At 27.4% G+C, this 18,754-nt stretch overlaps 6 protein-coding genes across 10 annotated transcripts; 2 read left to right on the top strand and 4 right to left on the bottom strand.

Moving 5' to 3' along the window:
• The first annotated feature begins 106 nt into the window (after window positions 1-106).
• LOC127069425 (glycerol kinase-like) lies at window positions 107-3,148 on the top strand. 2 transcript variants are annotated; one of them, XM_051006450.1, is made up of 10 exons: window positions 107-426; window positions 582-840; window positions 904-1,121; window positions 1,223-1,435; window positions 1,519-1,629; window positions 1,783-2,039; window positions 2,150-2,355; window positions 2,447-2,581; window positions 2,676-2,753; window positions 2,837-3,148. In XM_051006450.1, the coding sequence occupies exons 1-10, from the start codon at window positions 346-348 to the stop codon at window positions 2,938-2,940; spliced, it is 1,662 nt and encodes a 553-aa protein (XP_050862407.1). In that variant the 5' UTR covers window positions 107-345; the 3' UTR covers window positions 2,941-3,148. The 2 variants fall into 2 exon arrangements, with proteins under 2 accessions (XP_050862407.1, XP_050862415.1); XM_051006458.1 differs by lacking the exons at window positions 2,676-2,753; window positions 2,837-3,148 and having other exon boundaries at window positions 2,443-2,581.
• A 65-nt stretch (window positions 3,149-3,213) lies between these two features.
• Window positions 3,214-5,129, bottom strand: LOC127069450 (testis-specific serine/threonine-protein kinase 3-like). Of its 2 annotated transcripts, XM_051006505.1 has the most exons (7): window positions 4,978-5,129; window positions 4,629-4,838; window positions 4,390-4,559; window positions 4,153-4,302; window positions 3,801-4,074; window positions 3,509-3,682; window positions 3,214-3,436 (listed from the first exon to the last, which is right to left on the bottom strand). In XM_051006505.1, exons 2-7 carry the CDS (start codon window positions 4,782-4,784, stop codon window positions 3,215-3,217), a joined length of 1,146 nt encoding a protein of 381 aa, XP_050862462.1. In that variant the 5' UTR covers window positions 4,785-4,838; window positions 4,978-5,129; the 3' UTR covers window position 3,214. The 2 variants fall into 2 exon arrangements, with proteins under 2 accessions (XP_050862462.1, XP_050862452.1); XM_051006495.1 differs by having other exon boundaries at window positions 4,153-4,559.
• Window positions 5,130-5,568: 439 nt separating this feature from the next.
• Window positions 5,569-8,799, top strand: LOC127069822 (cellular tumor antigen p53). Its single transcript, XM_051007352.1, has 3 exons — window positions 5,569-5,759; window positions 6,238-6,457; window positions 7,384-8,799. Exons 1-3 carry the CDS (start codon window positions 5,674-5,676, stop codon window positions 8,110-8,112), a joined length of 1,035 nt encoding a protein of 344 aa, XP_050863309.1. The 5' UTR covers window positions 5,569-5,673; the 3' UTR covers window positions 8,113-8,799.
• Window positions 7,256-10,896, bottom strand: LOC127069817 (uncharacterized). The gene is made up of 5 exons (XM_051007339.1): window positions 10,650-10,896; window positions 10,121-10,340; window positions 8,899-9,753; window positions 8,526-8,797; window positions 7,256-7,888 (listed from the first exon to the last, which is right to left on the bottom strand). The coding sequence occupies exons 1-4, from the start codon at window positions 10,880-10,882 to the stop codon at window positions 8,558-8,560; spliced, it is 1,548 nt and encodes a 515-aa protein (XP_050863296.1). The 5' UTR covers window positions 10,883-10,896; the 3' UTR covers window positions 7,256-7,888; window positions 8,526-8,557.
• Window positions 10,897-11,889: 993 nt separating this feature from the next.
• LOC127069825 (oxysterol-binding protein-related protein 11) lies at window positions 11,890-12,730 on the bottom strand. The gene is made up of 2 exons (XM_051007368.1): window positions 12,348-12,730; window positions 11,890-12,246 (listed from the first exon to the last, which is right to left on the bottom strand). Exons 1-2 carry the CDS (start codon window positions 12,577-12,579, stop codon window positions 11,894-11,896), a joined length of 585 nt encoding a protein of 194 aa, XP_050863325.1. The 5' UTR covers window positions 12,580-12,730; the 3' UTR covers window positions 11,890-11,893.
• A 166-nt stretch (window positions 12,731-12,896) lies between these two features.
• LOC127069800 (uncharacterized) lies at window positions 12,897-18,640 on the bottom strand. 3 transcript variants are annotated; one of them, XM_051007282.1, is made up of 15 exons: window positions 18,152-18,640; window positions 18,025-18,079; window positions 17,603-17,874; window positions 17,346-17,528; window positions 17,117-17,249; window positions 16,868-17,034; window positions 15,554-16,780; window positions 15,247-15,460; window positions 14,999-15,160; window positions 14,817-14,931; window positions 14,536-14,723; window positions 14,235-14,469; window positions 13,998-14,164; window positions 13,675-13,915; window positions 12,897-13,583 (listed from the first exon to the last, which is right to left on the bottom strand). In XM_051007282.1, the coding sequence occupies exons 1-15, from the start codon at window positions 18,193-18,195 to the stop codon at window positions 13,396-13,398; spliced, it is 3,591 nt and encodes a 1,196-aa protein (XP_050863239.1). In that variant the 5' UTR covers window positions 18,196-18,640; the 3' UTR covers window positions 12,897-13,395. The 3 variants fall into 3 exon arrangements, with proteins under 3 accessions (XP_050863239.1, XP_050863248.1, XP_050863257.1); XM_051007291.1 differs by lacking the exon at window positions 18,025-18,079 and having other exon boundaries at window positions 18,135-18,640; XM_051007300.1 differs by lacking the exon at window positions 18,025-18,079.
• Between the last annotated feature and the right edge of the window lie 114 nt (window positions 18,641-18,754).

Genomic DNA, 18,754 nt, shown 5'->3' with positions numbered 1-18,754 from the left:
ATATATTTATATAAAGATAAATAAAAATGAATGAAGTACATCTTACAACATGTCGTAAGATCTATGAATAACTCATGATTAATTTTTAACTCTAGAGGGCGCTGAAAGTAGTTATTGCCGGGCCATAGATTTGTAGTCAAAGATATAAATGAATTCATTATGAGAATAGTATATTGAAATATTTACTATTTATCAATTCTATATATCATATTTTTTTTTAAACAAATTCATTCCTTTATAAGTGATTACATTCGTTCTATTTATGATCAATGATTTCTATTCTAATATTGGATGATATCGAATAAGTAATAATCATAGTGGAAGTTTTTCAAATAATTCAGGCAAATGAATAAAAATGATTCCATGAGTAGATATGGACCTCTCGTCGGTGCAATTGATGAAGGCACGAGTAGTGCTCGATTTTTGGTATAATATATATTTCTTTTTCTCTATTTTGCATTTTTTAATTCATATAATGAGTTATTTTTTTAATATATAAAATCTATTATAAATATAACAGAATAGATATTTATCAATATCAATATTATTTTAATATCATTTAAACATTTTTTTACTGGTAGGTATTTGCTGCAGAGACAGCTGAAATATTAACTTATCATCAAATTCCAATCATTACTTTTTATCCAAAGGAAGGATGGGTTGAACAAGATCCTATGGAAATATTAAATGCAGTTAAAGAATGTCTTCGTCAAACTGTATTTAATTTACAGCAATTGACTATAGATCCAACTGATATAGTTGCTATTGGGGTGACAAATCAAAGAGAAACAACAATCGTATGGAATTCTGTTACAGGAAAACCATTGTATAATGCAATTGGTAATAATTTTGTATAATAATGTGATGATTATAACTCAATGAATTTATATAAATAATTTACAGTATGGATGGATATGAGAACTACATCTATGGTTGATGAAATGTTAGATAGATTAAAGACAAAAAATAAGAATTATCTGAAGTCTTTATGTGGTTTACCTATCAACCATTATTTTAGTGCTTTAAAATTAAAATGGTTACTGGAAAATATACCAGAAATACAAGAAGCATTAGCAAACGAACAATGTATGTTTGGGACAGTAGATACTTGGCTAATTTGGGTTAGTGCATTGTTTTTTTCTACAGATGATAATGATGGAGCTTAAAGTACAATGATAGTAAATCTCTACCCAACATAATACTATCTCTGATATAAACATAGAATTTAACTGGAGGAGTAAATGGTGGTGTTCATACTACAGATGTTACAAATGCTTCAAGAACTATGCTTATGAATATTAGAACTTTAAAATGGGATCCAAGACTATTGTCATTTTTTGAAATACCATTATGTATTCTGCCACAAATTCGAAGTTCATCAGAAATTTATGGATATATCCAGGGTAATATTCTTCATGGTGTACCAATATCTGGAGTATGTAATATATCTTTACTTAATAATATTTTTTTTATATAGAAAAAATTAGGTGCATTTATAAAATTGATTTTATATTTTAGTGTTTAGGAGATCAACAATCAGCACTTGTAGGTCAATTATGTTTTCAAAAAGGACAAGCTAAAAGTACATATGGTACTGGGTGCTTTCTTTTATATAATACAGGCAGTGCTGTAAGATGTACTTCTATTATTAATTAAATTACTAAATTACTTTTTTAGATATAAAATTTACTATAACTAATTAGTGTTATATACAGTAAAACTAAACAGAATGTGTACAAGTATTTTTTAATTAATATTTTTTTATATTGTTATATATAATAGATCGTAGAGTCATCTCGGGGTTTATTAACCACAGTTGCATATCAATTTGGTCCAAATGCACCACCAACGTATGCTCTTGAAGGTTCTATAGCATTTGCTGGAGCTATTATTAACTGGTTAAGAGATAATCTTGGAATGTTATCATCCGCAGAAGAAAGTGAAGTTATAGCAGGAAAGATTTCTGTTGATAATCACATCACTTTTGTCCCTGCATTTTCAGGTTTATATGCGCCATATTGGAAAAAAGATGCCAGAAGGTGAAGAAAAACTATAATCCTGTCTTAGGAATTATTAGAGAATATTTCTATATTTATACAAATTTATATCAAATGAGTAAAAATATTAAATGCATCATTATAATTTTTAGTGTTATATGTGGACTCACAGAAAGATCAACAAAAGCTCATATTATAAAAGCAGCTTTGCAATCTGTATGTTTTCAAGTAAAAGATATTTTAGAAACCATGAAAAACGATGCAGGAATAACATTGTCCAAATTATTAGTAGATGGTGGCATGATTAATAATAATTTATTAATGCAAATGCAAGCTGATATTGCTGGGATTCCAGTGAGTAAGTAGCTATTATATGTAAATAATATTATTTTAAAGATAATTACTTTATGTAATAGGAATATAATAAAATAATCTTTTTTACAAGAAAGTTAGGCCAATAATAGCTGAAACAACTGCACTTGGAGCTGCAATTGTTGCAGGTAGTGCTGAAGGTATACGTAAATGGAATATAAAAGACTCATTTATACCTACTGACGTCTTTTTGCCTTCTATAACCGAGGATGGTAATTAATACATATATATTTCACTATAATATTATACATAATATCCATATAATATCTATAATTCATAGGTAAATAAAATATTTGCATTTTGTAGAAAGTAACATCTTGTATTCACAATGGAAAAAAGGTATTAAAAGAAGTATAGGATGGAGTAGAGCCATTGAAACAGATGGTAAAAGATAAAAGATGTTTTCATTATATATCTCTATTATATTATAAGTAACAAATAATATATATACAAATATCAATTTACAGATGATGATTTTATGAAATACATGCATAAAATAACAGGACCTGGTTTATTTATAATTAGTACAATGATTTTACTTGTGCTAGCAAAATATCGATCTTTCATATAATTTTGAAACAAAATATTATAAACAGAGACCTTTAATTTTTCGTGCTAAATGCTGTTGCATTTTTGTGAATTTCCAAGATAAATATAATCATAAAAATGCGCCTAGTATAAGTAATATATTCTATTGTCAATAATGTTACATGTAAAAGTAGTATTATTATAGATACCAACTAAAAATGAATAAAGAGAAAATCTCGATGTTATTTTAATATTCTATCATATGATCAAAAATGACAATTATATTTCCACTTTTTCAGTATGTAAAAATAACTTTATTATTCAAAATACGAGTTTTGATTTTGCCCGTGATTATAACAATCATTCGTTAAAGCATTTTGCAATTGAATATTGACATCATATTTAGAAGTATCAGTATTAATATTCTTCGTATTTTTCACGTCTTGCATTTTAAGCGAATCTTTATCATTCATAGTTTTCATATGTTGTACATGATTTTCTTTAGACTTTGTTTGTTTAATTGCCATTGATGAATCATTCTATAAATATATCTTAATTAATTGTTATATATTATTTATATATTAAACATCTTTTTCCTAAAAATAGATTACTTCATTTATAGTAGATGTCTGCATAGCTACACTGGACATAGTTAACCATACGTCTTTTCTAATGTTATTAATAAGTAAGCGATGGCGTTGTGCTACAAGTATACGACTAATGAGGGATTGACAAGCACTAGATACATCTGGTTCTTTAGGAAAGGTGACCTTGTTTTGTACTTGCTAATTTCAAATAAAAACTCATGGAAGTATGAAATTAAAAGTAATATCTATTAGAACCGATGTAATCTTTTGATACACAATTAATTGCTTTTTAATTATTGTTAATATATTTGAATACCTTTAAAAGAAGAGTATATTTTGTATCATCAAAAGGAAGTCGTCCATAAACCATAGCAAAAAGTACTACACCCATAGACCATATATCTGATAACTGTGGTCGATAAGGTATACCCTTCAATATTTCTGGAGAAGCATAAGCATAACTACCACAGAAAGTTTCGCTAAGAGGTGATGTTCCATTTTTTGGTTTCATATGACCACGTGCAAAACCAAAATCAGATAATTTAATATTCAAATTATTATCCATTAATAAATTTTCACACTTTATATCCCTAAACAAATACTTGTTATCCTTGAACTTTATAGAATTATGTATATATAAATATGCCTCTTCTATGTTAAATATCTACCTATGAACTACACCCTTTTCATGACAATAATCAACAGCTTCAAGAAGTTGACGAAACCATCGGCGACTACGACCTTCATCGATATAAGTATCGTGTCTTATGATATCAAGTAAGCTACCATTCTGTGCATACTCCATAATTATATATACCCTTTTTTGTTTATAAGACGTTGTTACAAGGACTTGTTCGTTAATAATTATATAAATTGATATATTCTTAATGTCAAATTTTACTAACCGATGTGTCGTTTCGATAGCTTGTAAAAAGCGAATTAAATTTGGATGTTTTAATCCTTTAACAACTTCGATTTCACGAGGTAAAAATTTTTTTAAATAATCACCTGGTGCTTGAAACTTTGAAATTATTTTTATCGCTACTTGACTATTGTGTCGCTCTGATTTTGCAACCTGCGTAAAAATTTATTATGTATATATATAATTTTTATAAAATTTGTATGTACAAATGGAATCGTATACTTTGACTGTCGCATAAGAACCCACGCCGATTACGTTTCCAATAGCATAACCATGTGTCTCAAGTACTGTTAATCTTTTATCTGTCATTTCTCCATACTTTTCATTCAAATTTTTTACTTCGTTCACTTTGGTTTTTACTGGAGGGACTGATGTCATTTTATACTTTACTTCAAATTCAATTGTAAGAGCATCATAATGTTTGTAATGATTCTGTAACGAAACATTTTTATTGTGTCTTAAAAAATTAATAAATTTGATATGTAGGAATAAATAATAAAATGTTATATCTCGGCAGACGTCATCTCATCTATTTTAATATTGTTAATTAAATTTTTATTTTTCAACAAACCAATCATAATATTGGTGTAAATCCATATTCAAAGTTAAAAACATTTTGCCACAATCGGCACGAAGCAATAGGCATTTTTTCGTTCAGCAGTTCTTCGAAATGTAAAATTAATTTGTGTCTCGTTTACTTCAAATTGTTTTACAATAATTATTTAAAAGAAATATTGAATCCATCCATAAAATTACAAATTAATTTCATTTTTAATTCAAAGTCAATTTGAATTATCTTCCAAATTTCATTCCCAGATGGCAGTAGTATGATAAGTTAGAGGAATCTATTTATTGGTTATGACGTTGCAGTTTTGATCATTAAAGAGCCGAATTATAACCAATCAACATCGACCTAATACTAAACTTATTCTCCTACGGCATTTTAGATTTGTCGATTTTGCCGGTAAATTTAGTTAACCACGCCTACTATGTTACAGCGCGAATTTACGATTAGTTGATTGGTGACATTTAAATTGGTTACACTAATCACGTGTAAGTATACAGAATGGATATTTATTGGATAGGTAGATATCTTAAACTGCACCAATTATTTTTCAGATATATTGGAAACGATTTCTTATTGTTGGGTATCCCAGACAAAGGTTTCTCGTATGATTACATATGGCGTCTCTCTAGTTCGGAGTGCAGTTTAACTTTGACGTCAACCGGCTTGAAAAGAAGTGCAACGGTGTAATTTTTTATTAAAATGTCGAATTCCAATGAATTTTCTGACTGGCAAGAATCATTCCTATTCGAAGATGCTGTATATGATCAATTACGCAAGGAAATGATGTAAGAAATTTATATAATAGAATCTCTTGATACACGCGTATGCCGAAGTAAACAATGTTTCATGAAATATTTAATATTAATATGTGAAAGTACTTGTTATATTTAATATAAAACTATATATTTATAATATATTATTTTCTCTACGAACAGAATAGAGAGCAGATATAGTTTATATATGATGAAACTTTTTGATTTTCTAATACTCTTTGTCTTCCATCTTGTATGGTATAATAAGTATATAAATATGTATGCATAATATATTATTTTATGTATTTTAAATATGTAAACATATAAATATTCTTTATTAATAACATATCTATATGATATGTGATAATAATAAAAAAATAGAAAAATGAAACACTGGCACAAATAATAGTTTGTCTTTTAATTGTTATTTTTTAATTGTTATTTTTGTATTAAATTTTTGAAATGGCTATAAATATATAAAATATATATTTGTACGTTTTTGTTTATACAGTGATAACAATCTACCTTTATTAACAAAAGAAATAATGGAAGATATACAAGAAGAAAAATATAATGTACACAATTATTCAAATCAAGAAAACACATTAGAAGAGCAAGATCAAGAACAGTTTTATCCAAGACCTGAAGCCATCCCTACAAAGGAAGAATTTCCAGGACATTTGAATTTTCAATTACTTTTACCAAATCAGAATGCACCAAAACATTGGGTGGTGAGTATTTTTATTTAATTATTTTCTTTAATTATTTATTTATTGCATATAATAGAATGTATTAAAAATATAAATAATGTACGTGTTATGTTAACATTATTTTTGGATGTTTAAAATATTTTGTTTGAATTTATATTGCCAATATAATTAGGAATCTTCGATTTTTTTTTGCCCATTGATTTATTTCATTATTGATTATTTAATACAAATTTTATTCTATAATAGCACACAAAAGTTTGATTATTCCAAAAGTTTCAATTTCATTCTGAGTTATGACATTGTATTTCCTAATTTTAGTTTATATACAATCATCATTTTTTATTGGCTTGCAATAGAATTTATTCTAGAGTTTATTAAAGTAAATAAATTTGAGCACTTGTGCTCTTGTGCCATACAGTCCTAATATATTTATTTGCCATTATAAAATTTGACTACAAATTTTATGTTGCCTTTTAATCCAATTTGTTGTAACTTCTAAATATTCTCATTTTTTATTAATATAATATATTCCTCATTGCAGATTAATTCTGCCTCTCCCGGTGTTGAATAATGATGATTTTTTTTTCAAGTCTTTATTGCAGCTTACATAATGCTCAGATGGAATAGTCTGACTATTGCACAGACAGTATCTTCGATATACAATTACAAAACTTACAAAGCACTGAGAAGAAGACAAAAGTAAGATATTTTGTATGGAAGCTATAGAATTATAGAGCATATGTGTCTGTTTTAAGCTTTTGTGGGCATAAGATTATTTATGTAAAGGATGTATGTAGCAAAGATAGCATAGATGTAATCTATAATTTAAAGGCAGTATAATTTCTAGAAAGTGAAAATACATAACACATTTAAATATGATAATCGCGTCGAATGTTGTAAAATCTGTACGTATATATTATTTTCTATTTTTTTTCTTTTTTGTACAGTACTCTCAGAATCTTCAAAAAGTATTTATCAATATGGAACAAACACTGCCTTTACGATTCAAATGGGATCCACCTTTAGATGGCTTATATTTGCGCACATCTATGGTATTTAGTTTGGATCAATACAGAAATGATCCAGTACAAAGGTGCCACAATCATATGGCACAATCAAATCGTAGCAATCAAGACATAGATCCCAGGATCATTAAGCACGTGGTTCGTTGTACAGATCCATTAAGTATGTATGAAGAGAACAATGAACATTTATCTATAGTTACACCGTTGCGCACGCCACAAGTCGGTTCACAGTATGTACAAATGTATTTTAAATTCTTTTGTAAAAATAGTTGCACATCCGGGATGAATCGTAGACCAACAGAACTTGTATTTACATTAGAAGATCATATGTACAAGGTTATTGGGCGTCGTAGATTATTAGTTAGAGTCTGTAGTTGTCCAAAAAGAGATAAAGAAAAGGAGGAAGCTGAAGCTATGAATACTTTACCTAATGCAAAAAAAAGAAAACTTTCAGCTCCTTCAAATAAAAAAGTTATGTTACCATCGTGCGATACACATGTTTATAATGTTCAATTAAATGTTGTTGGCAAAGAAAATTATTTAGCAGTTATGAAATATGCTTATGATGTTATGGCTGGTCAAGCATCGCGAACGGGACAGTTCGAATTTTTTAAACCTTATATGGATGATATATTACATAAAATGCCGTAACTTTTAATTAGAATTTATACTTGTTATTATTAATTGAACATTCCACAGATTTTAATAAATAAAAAAAAAAAATAAAAAAAAAGGATAAAAGAAAGAAAGAAAAGAAAAAATATGAATAAGTTGTTATAATTTTAATCATTGTTATGATTATAAGATATTCTAAACGATTTGTAATAAAATTTTTATGTAAGGACTACTATATAACAACATTTAATATTTCATTTAGACAAACATGGAGATATACTTAATCGTACGCCTAATGTCTTTCATTTTTTATCTAAAATATTTGTTAAAATGATAGTTATAAATATTGATACGATATTTTAACGGTTTTTCCTCCCCCATACTTTTATATACATGAAAATATGCATGTAAACAAAACATATAATTAATCGATAATAAAATATTGTTACCTTTTTTAAATTTATTTACATTCATTCTTATATTATATTTCTGATTTGTCGGTCATTTCAAAATCAATAATTTGGACATCGATGGTATGTATTCCAAGAGCTTTTGGTAATAATGCGATATTTTCTGATGAAAGTATTATAGGATACTCAAGATTTGCTATAAATCTACGACATCTTATTTCCGTTCCAGTACTTCCCCATGCATGTAAAGTCCATTCCAAATCTTTATTTTTTCCCAATATATTCGTCATCCATAATGAATCGGTCTCTACCTACAGATTTTGATTATGTATATATATATATATATATATATATATATCTACATATAAATATGAAAATGAATATTCGATCACTAAAATATATAATAATGTACCTGAAAAAAGAAAATATCGTCTGCGTAATGTAGTAAACAAATAGCATCGGCTTCGAAAGGAAATGGAATAGGTAGTTTAATTCTTCCTCCATTAAAATGAATTAATGGACCATTGTGACATATGCGTAGATGTTCGAATAACGTACGCAATGTTAAAATTTCTTCACATTTTTTCTTTTTAAAAAGTGGACAACTTATGTTGATGTTATGTATTGAATCAATCGAACCACCCCAAGTTGCTTCATGTGATGATAAGTTTAGGGTCATTGATCGAGTTATATTAAATTCTAAATCAGATTTACAATGACTGATATTTATTTGACGATTTATTTTTTCTACTGAAAGTTCACCGGTACTTGCTGATTTTGGTCGATCGTTTAAATTCAATTTCTCTAAATTAATATCACAATAGGCTTTCTTAGATCTAAATATTGATATTTCGTCACAATGTTCTTTTGAAACTGTCGTTAGATTTTCTGTAGAAGCAGCCTTCTCTAAGCCACCAAGAAACAATTTAGTTAGTAATGATCGTCGTGACTTTGGAAGGATATTGATATTCTTCGGATTTGTTTTCATTACGTTCGGCTTGTAATGACCACCGAACAAACGTTCTATTAGATTCCTATTCGTCGATCTATTATCGTTCTCAATCTCATGATTCGTACGAAAAGTATCACGAATTACTTTCTGAATCTTTTCGGCAATGAGACAACGACCTTGACCAAGTCGTACTCTGCAAACAGGGCATCTTGATGCTTTTGGTCTACAATCGACACAAAGTATATGACCGTGTACGCATTGCGAAACTGGTGGTGTTGCGTTCTCCAAACAAACTGGACATTCTAAACAGCGTATCTAAAATTTTTTAAATAAATAATAAAAAATATAATATAAAAAAAAATGAAAATAAAAATATTTTTGAGTCAATGATTTTGAAAGTTGTCTAAGTCATATATTGTTTGTTTTGAGATATTTTGACCTTGTGGTTTTTGAAGTATTTAAAAATATTTTTTTTATAACATAAAAAAGATTTTTTACTTAGGCCATTTTTTATTATCACTGATTTATTTGCATGGGTCTATTGCATAAGAAAAAAAATATATATATATAAATAGATTAATTAATAATATCCAATATATGAGTAATATCAAATAAATGATAAATATAATTAATTTGTTATCTTCCTAACGAGAAAGAAAAAGGATAAAATTGTAAAACCAACCGTTCCTGATAACGCGTTAGCAAGTTTTGTAGCTACTTCTGGAAGTGGTCCTCTCAAAGCTATACCAGTTTCTTCGTCTTCTAAAGAATTTGGTTCGTATCTCCAAATACGAAGATTCACGTTTTTTCTATTTTCTCTTTCATTTATCAAAGCGCCAACATCCTTCATTTTTAAACCCAATACATTTGTACCGTCGACGTCGAGTAAACAATCGCCGGGTCTATAAAAAGATACGTATATTATTTTATTAAAAATGAATTAAGGATATGCGCGTCATACTTCTTATCGATCATTTGATTCTATAATGGTATGATTACATATAACGAATAATGATTCATACGATCAAATTTTATAATTTATTATGATGATCAATTAAATCATAGATTCTGTATAAAATTCATATGACGTACATATTCGATTGTTTTGTCAGAAAAAAAATTTTTCTTTTTTATTAAAGTAATATTATTTTTATTAATTTATATTAAATAAAAATTGTATGCTTGCGTGATAGTGTCCTTTTAAAATATACCTTAATCCTGCTCGATCGGCAATACTTTCATGTTCGACGGATCCTACCCAAGGATATGGATCCCATTTTGATTTAGTCAAATGAAATCCACATGAAGATTTATCGTTCTTCGTAGATAGCTCGCTTGTATCGTTAAATTGTAAAATGATTTTGTTGGTCGATGTAATGGACGTCTTTACTATTTTCACACCAGCTGCTTCAGCGAGTAATTCCGTATCGTACGAATGAGACATTTTTAATTTTTACAATCTTCACTCCAAGATTTCACAATTTTTCTTTACCATGGCAGCATATATCATTTTACCGATGAAAAGTTAATTATAATGATTGCTTCTTGTTTTTTTTTTTCTTTTTCTTCTATTCAACTTGATTTCGCAGCAAAAAGATTTTAGTTCTTCACAATATCATCGATGTTTCTCTTATACTATGTTGAAGATTACTATAATAAAGTTCTGAGTGAGATGAGAGTTTTACTCTCACTGGTTTACCTTCACCTAATTGCCTATCCTTGACATTGATTCTTACATTCTACGATCGCACGATGATCCATATGGATTTTTTTCTACTCAAATATATCATCGGACTTAATATGATCATCGGATATATTTTTATCGTTTTCTTATTCTTTTTCTTTCTACAACGATATGTTTGTTCTTTTATCATGAAGATCGTTTAAATTTGATCGAAGGCGTTCTTCTATACATATTACGCTCGATCATTTTTTAATTCATAATATTTATTCTAAGTTATTTAAAATTCAGTTATGTTTTTATAAATGTGCCTGTATAACCAGCTGCTTATTTATATATAAGGAAGGCAACATTTCTTTTTTTTTTTTCCTTTATAATGTATCATAATGCATATACTTATTGTGCAGTTAGATCAAGTATCTAAATCTATTTTATATTGCTTCAATATTTGGACAGAGCACAAAGAACGTAAAACTTTTATTATTAAACGCGTAAGAAGAATAAAATAAATTTAGAAATGTTTTGTTAACAATATAAATAATGTTAGACGTAAAAAGGATGAACGTGAAACCTCATTGATATTTATTTGAAGTGTTCGGAAGAACTAGTTCTTTTGATTACACTATCGATAAGTTGATAGACTTATTAAATGAAATGATATAAAATGGAAACAAAGTGAAATGTATTAGATATGCTTGAATATTCCTATGAGAAAAGAATTATTGAATAAATTTGAGTATCAAGTTTTTAAAGAAGCCCTCAAACAGTATTCTTTCATTGGTATAATATATTAAGGCATTGATTTAACGTATGTAACGTTGTATGAGCCATAGCTTTAAGAACTAATAAATCTGGATCTAAGTTCATATTTGAATTTTCAATTGATTGTGCCAATGCAACATTATGTTTTTCCACTTTTCTTAATTGCTCCTGGCAATTAGCAAAGGCATCGAGGACTTCTAATTTGGCAACAGGATTTCTGCTGGTGTTTGTGGAATGTTCTCTGGGTGGTAATGGAGGATGACTACTAGCTATTGCTCTTGTATACATTTCTGTAACTGCTCGCAATTTGTCCACCCATTCCTGTCTAGCTCGAGCATCGGTAGCTCTTAATTTGATCATATCTCCTACATTAGTTGTAGAACAATCAAATGGATTAAAAATTATAATCATATTATATTTGACAATATTGACATTCTTAAAGAAACAATTTCAATTAAAAATTTACCTGTTGCAGAATTAACAGTAAAAGTATTAGAATCTTCGTCGCTAGGTGCTATAACTGCACCAGCTAAATATATGGAACAACGTGGTCGTTGGTTTTTCTCGGATTCACTAAGAAAATAATGTAATTCACCGGTTTCAGGACTAAGAATAAACCAACGATACTGCCACCCTTTCATCGCGTTTGTGTATTTATGTAATAAACCCTCGTAAGGGTATCTTATTTGAACATTCATTGTACTTGTCCTGTATCGGAAGCCTTTTTTTTTCCTATTTTAATGAAACAATACACGATTAAGATCAAGTGTCATCTAATACAACACATTAAGAAAGGTTAGGATTCCTAAATTGTAATTGTACTTTGCATCAGATAAGGATAAAATAGTCAACTAGAGACCTCTAATGTTTCATTTCCGTATTATTCTCATCGAACTATAATACCGATATTTTTGACAATCTTTGATAGACATGATAACACATTTATCGTTAAATAATCACTATATCTTCTGTATATTATTAATTATATTTTTATAAATGTAATTTGAAATATATATTAATAATAAAAAATTTTATTTTTTTATAAAGATACATACATATATATATATCACAAAATTTTTTGTTTAAAATTACTCTTACTTCAAATATATATATTACTTTTTTATGTAAGTACTTTCTTATGAAGTACGAATAAGAACGATGAAAATGAAAAGAAAGTTTTAAACGATTTTTCTTTTTTTTTTTTTTTTTTTAAATGAAGTTTAAAGAAAAGCTAATTTTTTCGCCTATTAAGGTCGATTTAATTCCTTAAATATATTTGATAAATAAAATTAAGGTAACTATAAACATTTGTTATATTGCATTATTTCGAGTGAAAGATCTTTCATGGACAAGATGAAATTGTTCTTCTTGTTTTTCTTTCTTTCTTTTTTTTTTTTCTTGAATAACCAAATCAAAAATTTCTTAATTAAGAAATCAAAATGTTCTGTCACATGTATTAAAATGTAATTGTGTTGTAAATAATAATATAAACGTAAAATAATGATGTATTTGCCTTAATAGGGAGGTATTAGACTTTCCTTAATTAATTTATCACGAACATCTGGAAGTTCAATCTTATAATTTCCTTCACTATCAAAATCAACGATTTTAGCTAGACAGATTGTATTGGGATTAACTAATTCCGAAATTTTGTTTAATACTTCAGCAGAATAAGATCCATTTTCTTGTTTTGGAGCTAAATCTGTAAAAAGAAATATTAAAACATGGGTATTTTTTTCAATTAAAAGTATACTCGTATCGTATATATTTTCACGTATATATATGATACTTACTAACGATAGTGCACATGTTAGCAAGAGCAGAAGGTATTAAAAAATCTTGTATCATTGGTCTAATATCTTTGTGTAAAACTTCTTCGCAGTTTCCATAATCGATGTAAAATACAATAGATTTATCTTTTAGTTCTGTTGGAGATAAACATACCGCGCGATACCAATTATTGTTGTATAAGCTTAAACATAATTCGTTTCTTCGGGGAATATAATAATCTGTTTTTTCACAGTATTTATTCATCTGCAACATGATGCAAATTATATCAGTAAATAGACACTATTATCAAAAATATAATAAGAAATAAATATATTTAAAGATTTACCAATGGAGGCAAAATTTCGTTAATATGCGTTATCAGTTCAATATCCAGAGGACACATGAAATAATCAACACCCTCTTTAATAGTTGATAAGACCAGAACATTGACAGTTTCACCAATATCTCCCAAAGGAAATATATTTATATCGTTTATCATATAAACTATTTTATCTACAATATAAACTATTCTAATATGATTTTTTCTAAAAATATGCGTTTGATAATATAGAAGAGACGTTACCCTCATCACTTTTTCTATCCCAACTTGGTATAAGCAATTTTTTTATTTTATCGTTAATACTTTCTCCATTTGCCGTAGTTAAATATACACCATCTGTAGAGGGTGTACCGTCAAAAATACATTTTAAAGGTACTTCTCTACCTGTTAGATCAAGAAGATAATTCGTCACTTCTTTGGTCATTACAGCATCAGTTGGTACATCTTTCAAATAAATTTTTGCGGCACACGATCGATGCTGTGTGAAAAAAAATATTTATTAGTTATTATAATAATTGCATATATAAATGAAAATTATGTTTACCATTTTCAAATCATTAGGCAATATTCGTAATTTTTTCCATAATGTTTTTTCAGTATTTCCAAAATCTATATACGAAATACTTGCTTCTTCCCCCTGTATTTTCGTAATAATTGCACGATAAAAATTATTATCCATGAATTGTGCCATTATCATCTCCCCCAATACTGGAGGCTCTTTGAGATATACAGCTGGAGAAAACAAATGTTAAAATTACGAAAATATTAACTGTACAATATAAAAAATAATTTACTTTTAAAACTTGAATATTTTATAAAATATACCAGATTGAGCACATTTTGCAACTCTTTGCATGAGTTTATTAAATTCCTCCGAGTCTTCTGTTTCCAGAGAACGAACGTACATTAAATAATGACTGTGGTAAAAAGTAATGCAAACCTATAAAATAATAATTATTGTAATATACTTTTTATAAAATATTTTTTTTTTTTGCAAAACTACAAACCTCAGATCCATTTTTCAATCTAGATAATTGAATGCCACTTTGTTCAGGTATTGGTTCCCATGATCTTAAAATACCTGTTATTTTATTTTTGTCATCTATTTGAATTTCAATAGTGACTTCTTCTTTACAATTTATTACTTTAAATTCATAATGATTATTTGTCTATAATTTATATAAGAATTAATCAGCAGAATATTTAAATATAATCAATAATATTATTATATAAATTTATGGGAATATATACTTACTAATAATTGAAAATTATTTGTAGTTATTTCACACACAACACCAAATACACATATATTAAGAAATTCGTTAGGATACGGGACAATTTTCTTAATAGGTATTATTTTTGTTTTATCAATAATTGCTAATTGTTTTATTGGATGGAGAGTTACTGCAAAACCTCTATGCCAATCACCATTCTCTTCTTGACCACATATTAATTCTCCAATATTTGGTCTGTAAAATTATAAAATAAAGAAGCATACTAATAACTATATACATAAAGTATGAACAGTTTGTATTAGCAATATTTTCAATTAAAAAACTAACTTGTATTCGTGGTTCAATTTTACAGAGGCACATTTTTCAGGTAAATCTGTTACAATTTGTTTAAAATCCAAATTCAAATCGTTTGGTCGAAGGGTAATTCCATATGTTTTGTTATGAAGTACTACATTAACTTTCAAAAATCCACATACATTTACCGACAAAAAATTTATCACGTTTGGTAAACAACTTGGTGTTGTTTTATTTTTATTTTTTTTATAGTCGTTTTTATATTTGTTTTTGTTGGCATCTGGAGAAAAATATTTACTTTTTGTATCCTCGTTACTACTTTTTTCTTTACTGATATTCGAAGAAAGATTGGAAGTCATCTTAGAAGTATCATTTTTAGTTATTGTCGTATAACTTTTAATATTTGACTGTGACTCGAAGCTTAAAAGTTCGTTTGAGTTGTTACTATTTTCATTTCCATTTTTTACATCTACAATGATCACACTTTCTTCGAAAGCAACAGGCTTTACAGTTATAATGTGATCTATTTTTAAATGTTCATATTTTTTTGGTGTGTTTTTACTTAAACGAATTTTTCTTGCAAATGGTATCATAGTCTTTAAATCGTTGATTTCACGAAAATCATTTACTTCAACCGTTTCAGTAACGCCATGATCAACGTAAAAAATCTTAATAGGATTGAGAGATATTATTTTTGTTCTATACCACAGATTTTCAAATTTGTAACCATATATGTCACCAATAATCGGATCTGTTTTAGACATTCTCTGAACTATCTTTTGCAAATCAAGCATCATTTCTTGAAAGATCTTTTCTTGGTCTACTTTATGTACCCAATATTCTCTTCTTTCCGAAAATCCTATGATTTTAACATCCGTGAATCTTGATTTTGATAAAAATGTGTCTTTTTCAAATATGATATCTTTCTCAATTTTTGTTACATCAAAGTCATTTTTGTTTGTACATTTATTTATAACTTCTTTTTTAGTTGTTTCCAATTTGTATTCTTTATGTTCTATCTTATCATTTTTATCAGTAGTCTTAATTTGAAAATTATTTTCAACATTTCGTTTCTCGGAAGATTCAGTACTTTTAATTTCTGTACATTTGTTATTTCCGATTTCTGCATTTTTATTTAATAGAACTTCTATTGATTGTTTTGGACGACGTAATGTTTTATGAGCTTGTGCCAAGTTTGTCGTGCCAATTTGTTCTTCACTGCTTGATGTTGATAAAGATTTTACATCTTCTATCAGTGTACTGTAAAAAAGGGAACTTTGATAAGATTGATAAGATTGATATGATTGAAGTGTAGTATTTTTATACTCATTTATGTATTATACTGACGGTATTTGTTGACATTCAATTTTATGACGTGGCCAATCTGTTACTTGACATTCTTTGCTACAATAGAAGGCATAACATTTCCCGCATCTCACGGGTGTTATTTTGTTACAAGATACACATGTCCCTAGTCTTTGTTTTAGAGAATCTTGCCCATGTTCATACAAACCCTATAATAAATGAAAAGAATATAATTATTGAACAGAATTGTACTAATATATTAAATGTATAAATAAAAACATTTATTATTACATTAAAACGTTTATCATAAATTTTTTTAATCATTATTTCAGTTTCAGGATGTGGTTCAGGTATTTCATATGAAGTATAACCACGTCCATAAGAAACATGTCTTTTTCCATCACGCGTTATTGTTACTTTACCCCTATAATAAAATGTTAAATAAATATCTAAATCTATTATATTGAAGAAATTAATCATAAATATCATCTAATATTAATATGACCAAACACAAACAAACCTTGCCCATAATGTATTTTTATAATCAGCTTCTGCATTCTCATATGGATCATATATACAATGATCAGTTGGTATTGGATATAATAAACCATCACTTGCATGATACGTACTAGTAGATACTTTAGGTAAAAGGTTGCGTTTATGAAGTGCATTATTATGGGTTCCTCTATCTACACTTTCTGTACTATATATATATATTTTTTTATTTTATATTTATATCTATAATATATAGAAAATATCACTATTATAATAACTTACTATGCTTTTTCATTATATTGACAATCTTGCATTATATCTTTATAAGTTTCTGAAGATTTTTGAATATACATTTTCTCCTGGTTTACTTCAACAGATGATTTATCTTTACCAAATGATACTTGTAGACGTAACGGTGGTTTATCATGAAGACTTCTAATAGCATATTCAGCTTCACGATATGTTCCGTATATAACAAAAGCCCATGTTGTATTTGGAAGATAGAAAAGTCCAGTTACTGTTCCATAATGCTTAAAAATTTGCAGAACACCACCCTTAAGAATAATAATTAAAGGAATAAATATAAAATATAAATTCTCTTATAAAATAAAATAATCTTAGTATAAAAAATATTAAATATTAATATTAATAAATAAATTATATTAAATTAATTAATATTAAAAAAATATATTAAAATAAAAAACCTCATTTAGTTCCACAGGTATATTAGCTACATAGAGCCTATACTCTTTTGGTTTTCTGTAAAATTCATAATGTTAAATAAACTAATTATTTATATAGATAATAATATTACGTTTTAATATTTCTTACGTGGAATCTTCTGTTTTTTCAATGTTCGATTGAAAATAAGCCATGTTTTTCACTCAGTAATGCAATCACAGATTACACAAACCAGTTTTTTTTTTTGTTAAAACTTAATTTTTTATTAAGTAAAATAATAAAATATATTTTAGGCGAAGCATATGCTTAAGTATTACAAATTTCTACAAGTTTCACACTAGTAAAAATTACACAAAAGAACTTGTAGAAATAATGTGAACTGAGCGCAATGAACGATGTTGGCCGGTAACTTCAAATAAAATAGTTAAGTCCAGGTCACTTTCGATAATCGAAATATTACCTAATAATACGATACGTATGATAATCGATATGTCCATATCGATTATAACTACTTTTACCGCGCGAATAAATGTAAACTATTTGACAAGTCATTTACTAAATAGTAATATAATTTATATTTTACTGACTAATTATAAACGAAAAAAACATATTTTATTATAAGCTCCAGATAATTAATAGTTAATGTGATATATATATAAAGTTATTAGTAACGATTTATCATTCTTATTTAGCATCACAATTGGTCGTATTAACCAACGAAGTAAATATCGCTCAGTGTGAACAGATTTTAAT

This window comes from Vespula vulgaris, chromosome 1 (assembly GCF_905475345.1).
Source record: "Vespula vulgaris chromosome 1, iyVesVulg1.1, whole genome shotgun sequence".
Lineage (NCBI taxonomy): Eukaryota > Metazoa > Arthropoda > Insecta > Hymenoptera > Vespidae > Vespula > Vespula vulgaris.
This window is presented reverse-complemented; position numbering and strand designations above follow the sequence as displayed.

Bases quoted from the DNA above. Each gene is read 5' to 3' on its own strand.
- LOC127069450 (XM_051006495.1), bottom strand. From the start codon at position 4,784: ATGACATCAGTCCCTCCAGTAAAAACCAAAGTGAACGAAGTAAAAAAT. The intron at 4,560-4,628 runs GTATACGATTCC...ATTTTTACGCAG, and splicing joins GTTCTTATGCGACAGTCAAA to GTTGCAAAATCAGAGCGACA. The intron at 3,437-3,508 runs GTAATCTATTTT...ATATATTTATAG, and splicing joins AGACATCTACTATAAATGAA to AATGATTCATCAATGGCAAT.
- LOC127069822 (XM_051007352.1), top strand. From the start codon at position 5,674: ATGTCGAATTCCAATGAATTTTCTGACTGGCAAGAATCATTCCTATTC. The intron at 5,760-6,237 runs GTAAGAAATTTA...TTGTTTATACAG, and splicing joins CAATTACGCAAGGAAATGAT to TGATAACAATCTACCTTTAT. The intron at 6,458-7,383 runs GTGAGTATTTTT...TTTTTTGTACAG, and splicing joins ATGCACCAAAACATTGGGTG to TACTCTCAGAATCTTCAAAA.
- LOC127069817 (XM_051007339.1), bottom strand. From the start codon at position 10,882: ATGTCTCATTCGTACGATACGGAATTACTCGCTGAAGCAGCTGGTGTG. The intron at 10,341-10,649 runs GTATATTTTAAA...ATCTTTTTATAG, and splicing joins GCCGATCGAGCAGGATTAAG to ACCCGGCGATTGTTTACTCG. The intron at 9,754-10,120 runs GTTGGTTTTACA...AAAAAATTTTAG, and splicing joins CTAACGCGTTATCAGGAACG to ATACGCTGTTTAGAATGTCC.
- LOC127069800 (XM_051007282.1), bottom strand. From the start codon at position 18,195: ATGGCTTATTTTCAATCGAACATTGAAAAAACAGAAGATTCCAC. The intron at 16,781-16,867 runs GTCAGTATAATA...CCTTTTTTACAG, and splicing joins ATTGAATGTCAACAAATACC to TACACTGATAGAAGATGTAA. The intron at 14,724-14,816 runs GTATATTTTATA...TGTTTTCTCCAG, and splicing joins TGCAAAATGTGCTCAATCTG to CTGTATATCTCAAAGAGCCT.
- LOC127069425 (XM_051006450.1), top strand. From the start codon at position 346: ATGAATAAAAATGATTCCATGAGTAGATATGGACCTCTCGTCGGTGCA. The intron at 427-581 runs GTATAATATATA...TTTTACTGGTAG, and splicing joins CGAGTAGTGCTCGATTTTTG to GTATTTGCTGCAGAGACAGC. The intron at 1,630-1,782 runs GTAAGATGTACT...TATATATAATAG, and splicing joins TATATAATACAGGCAGTGCT to ATCGTAGAGTCATCTCGGGG.
- LOC127069825 (XM_051007368.1), bottom strand. From the start codon at position 12,579: ATGAATGTTCAAATAAGATACCCTTACGAGGGTTTATTACATAAATAC. The intron at 12,247-12,347 runs GTAAATTTTTAA...CAACTAATGTAG, and splicing joins TACTGTTAATTCTGCAACAG to GAGATATGATCAAATTAAGA.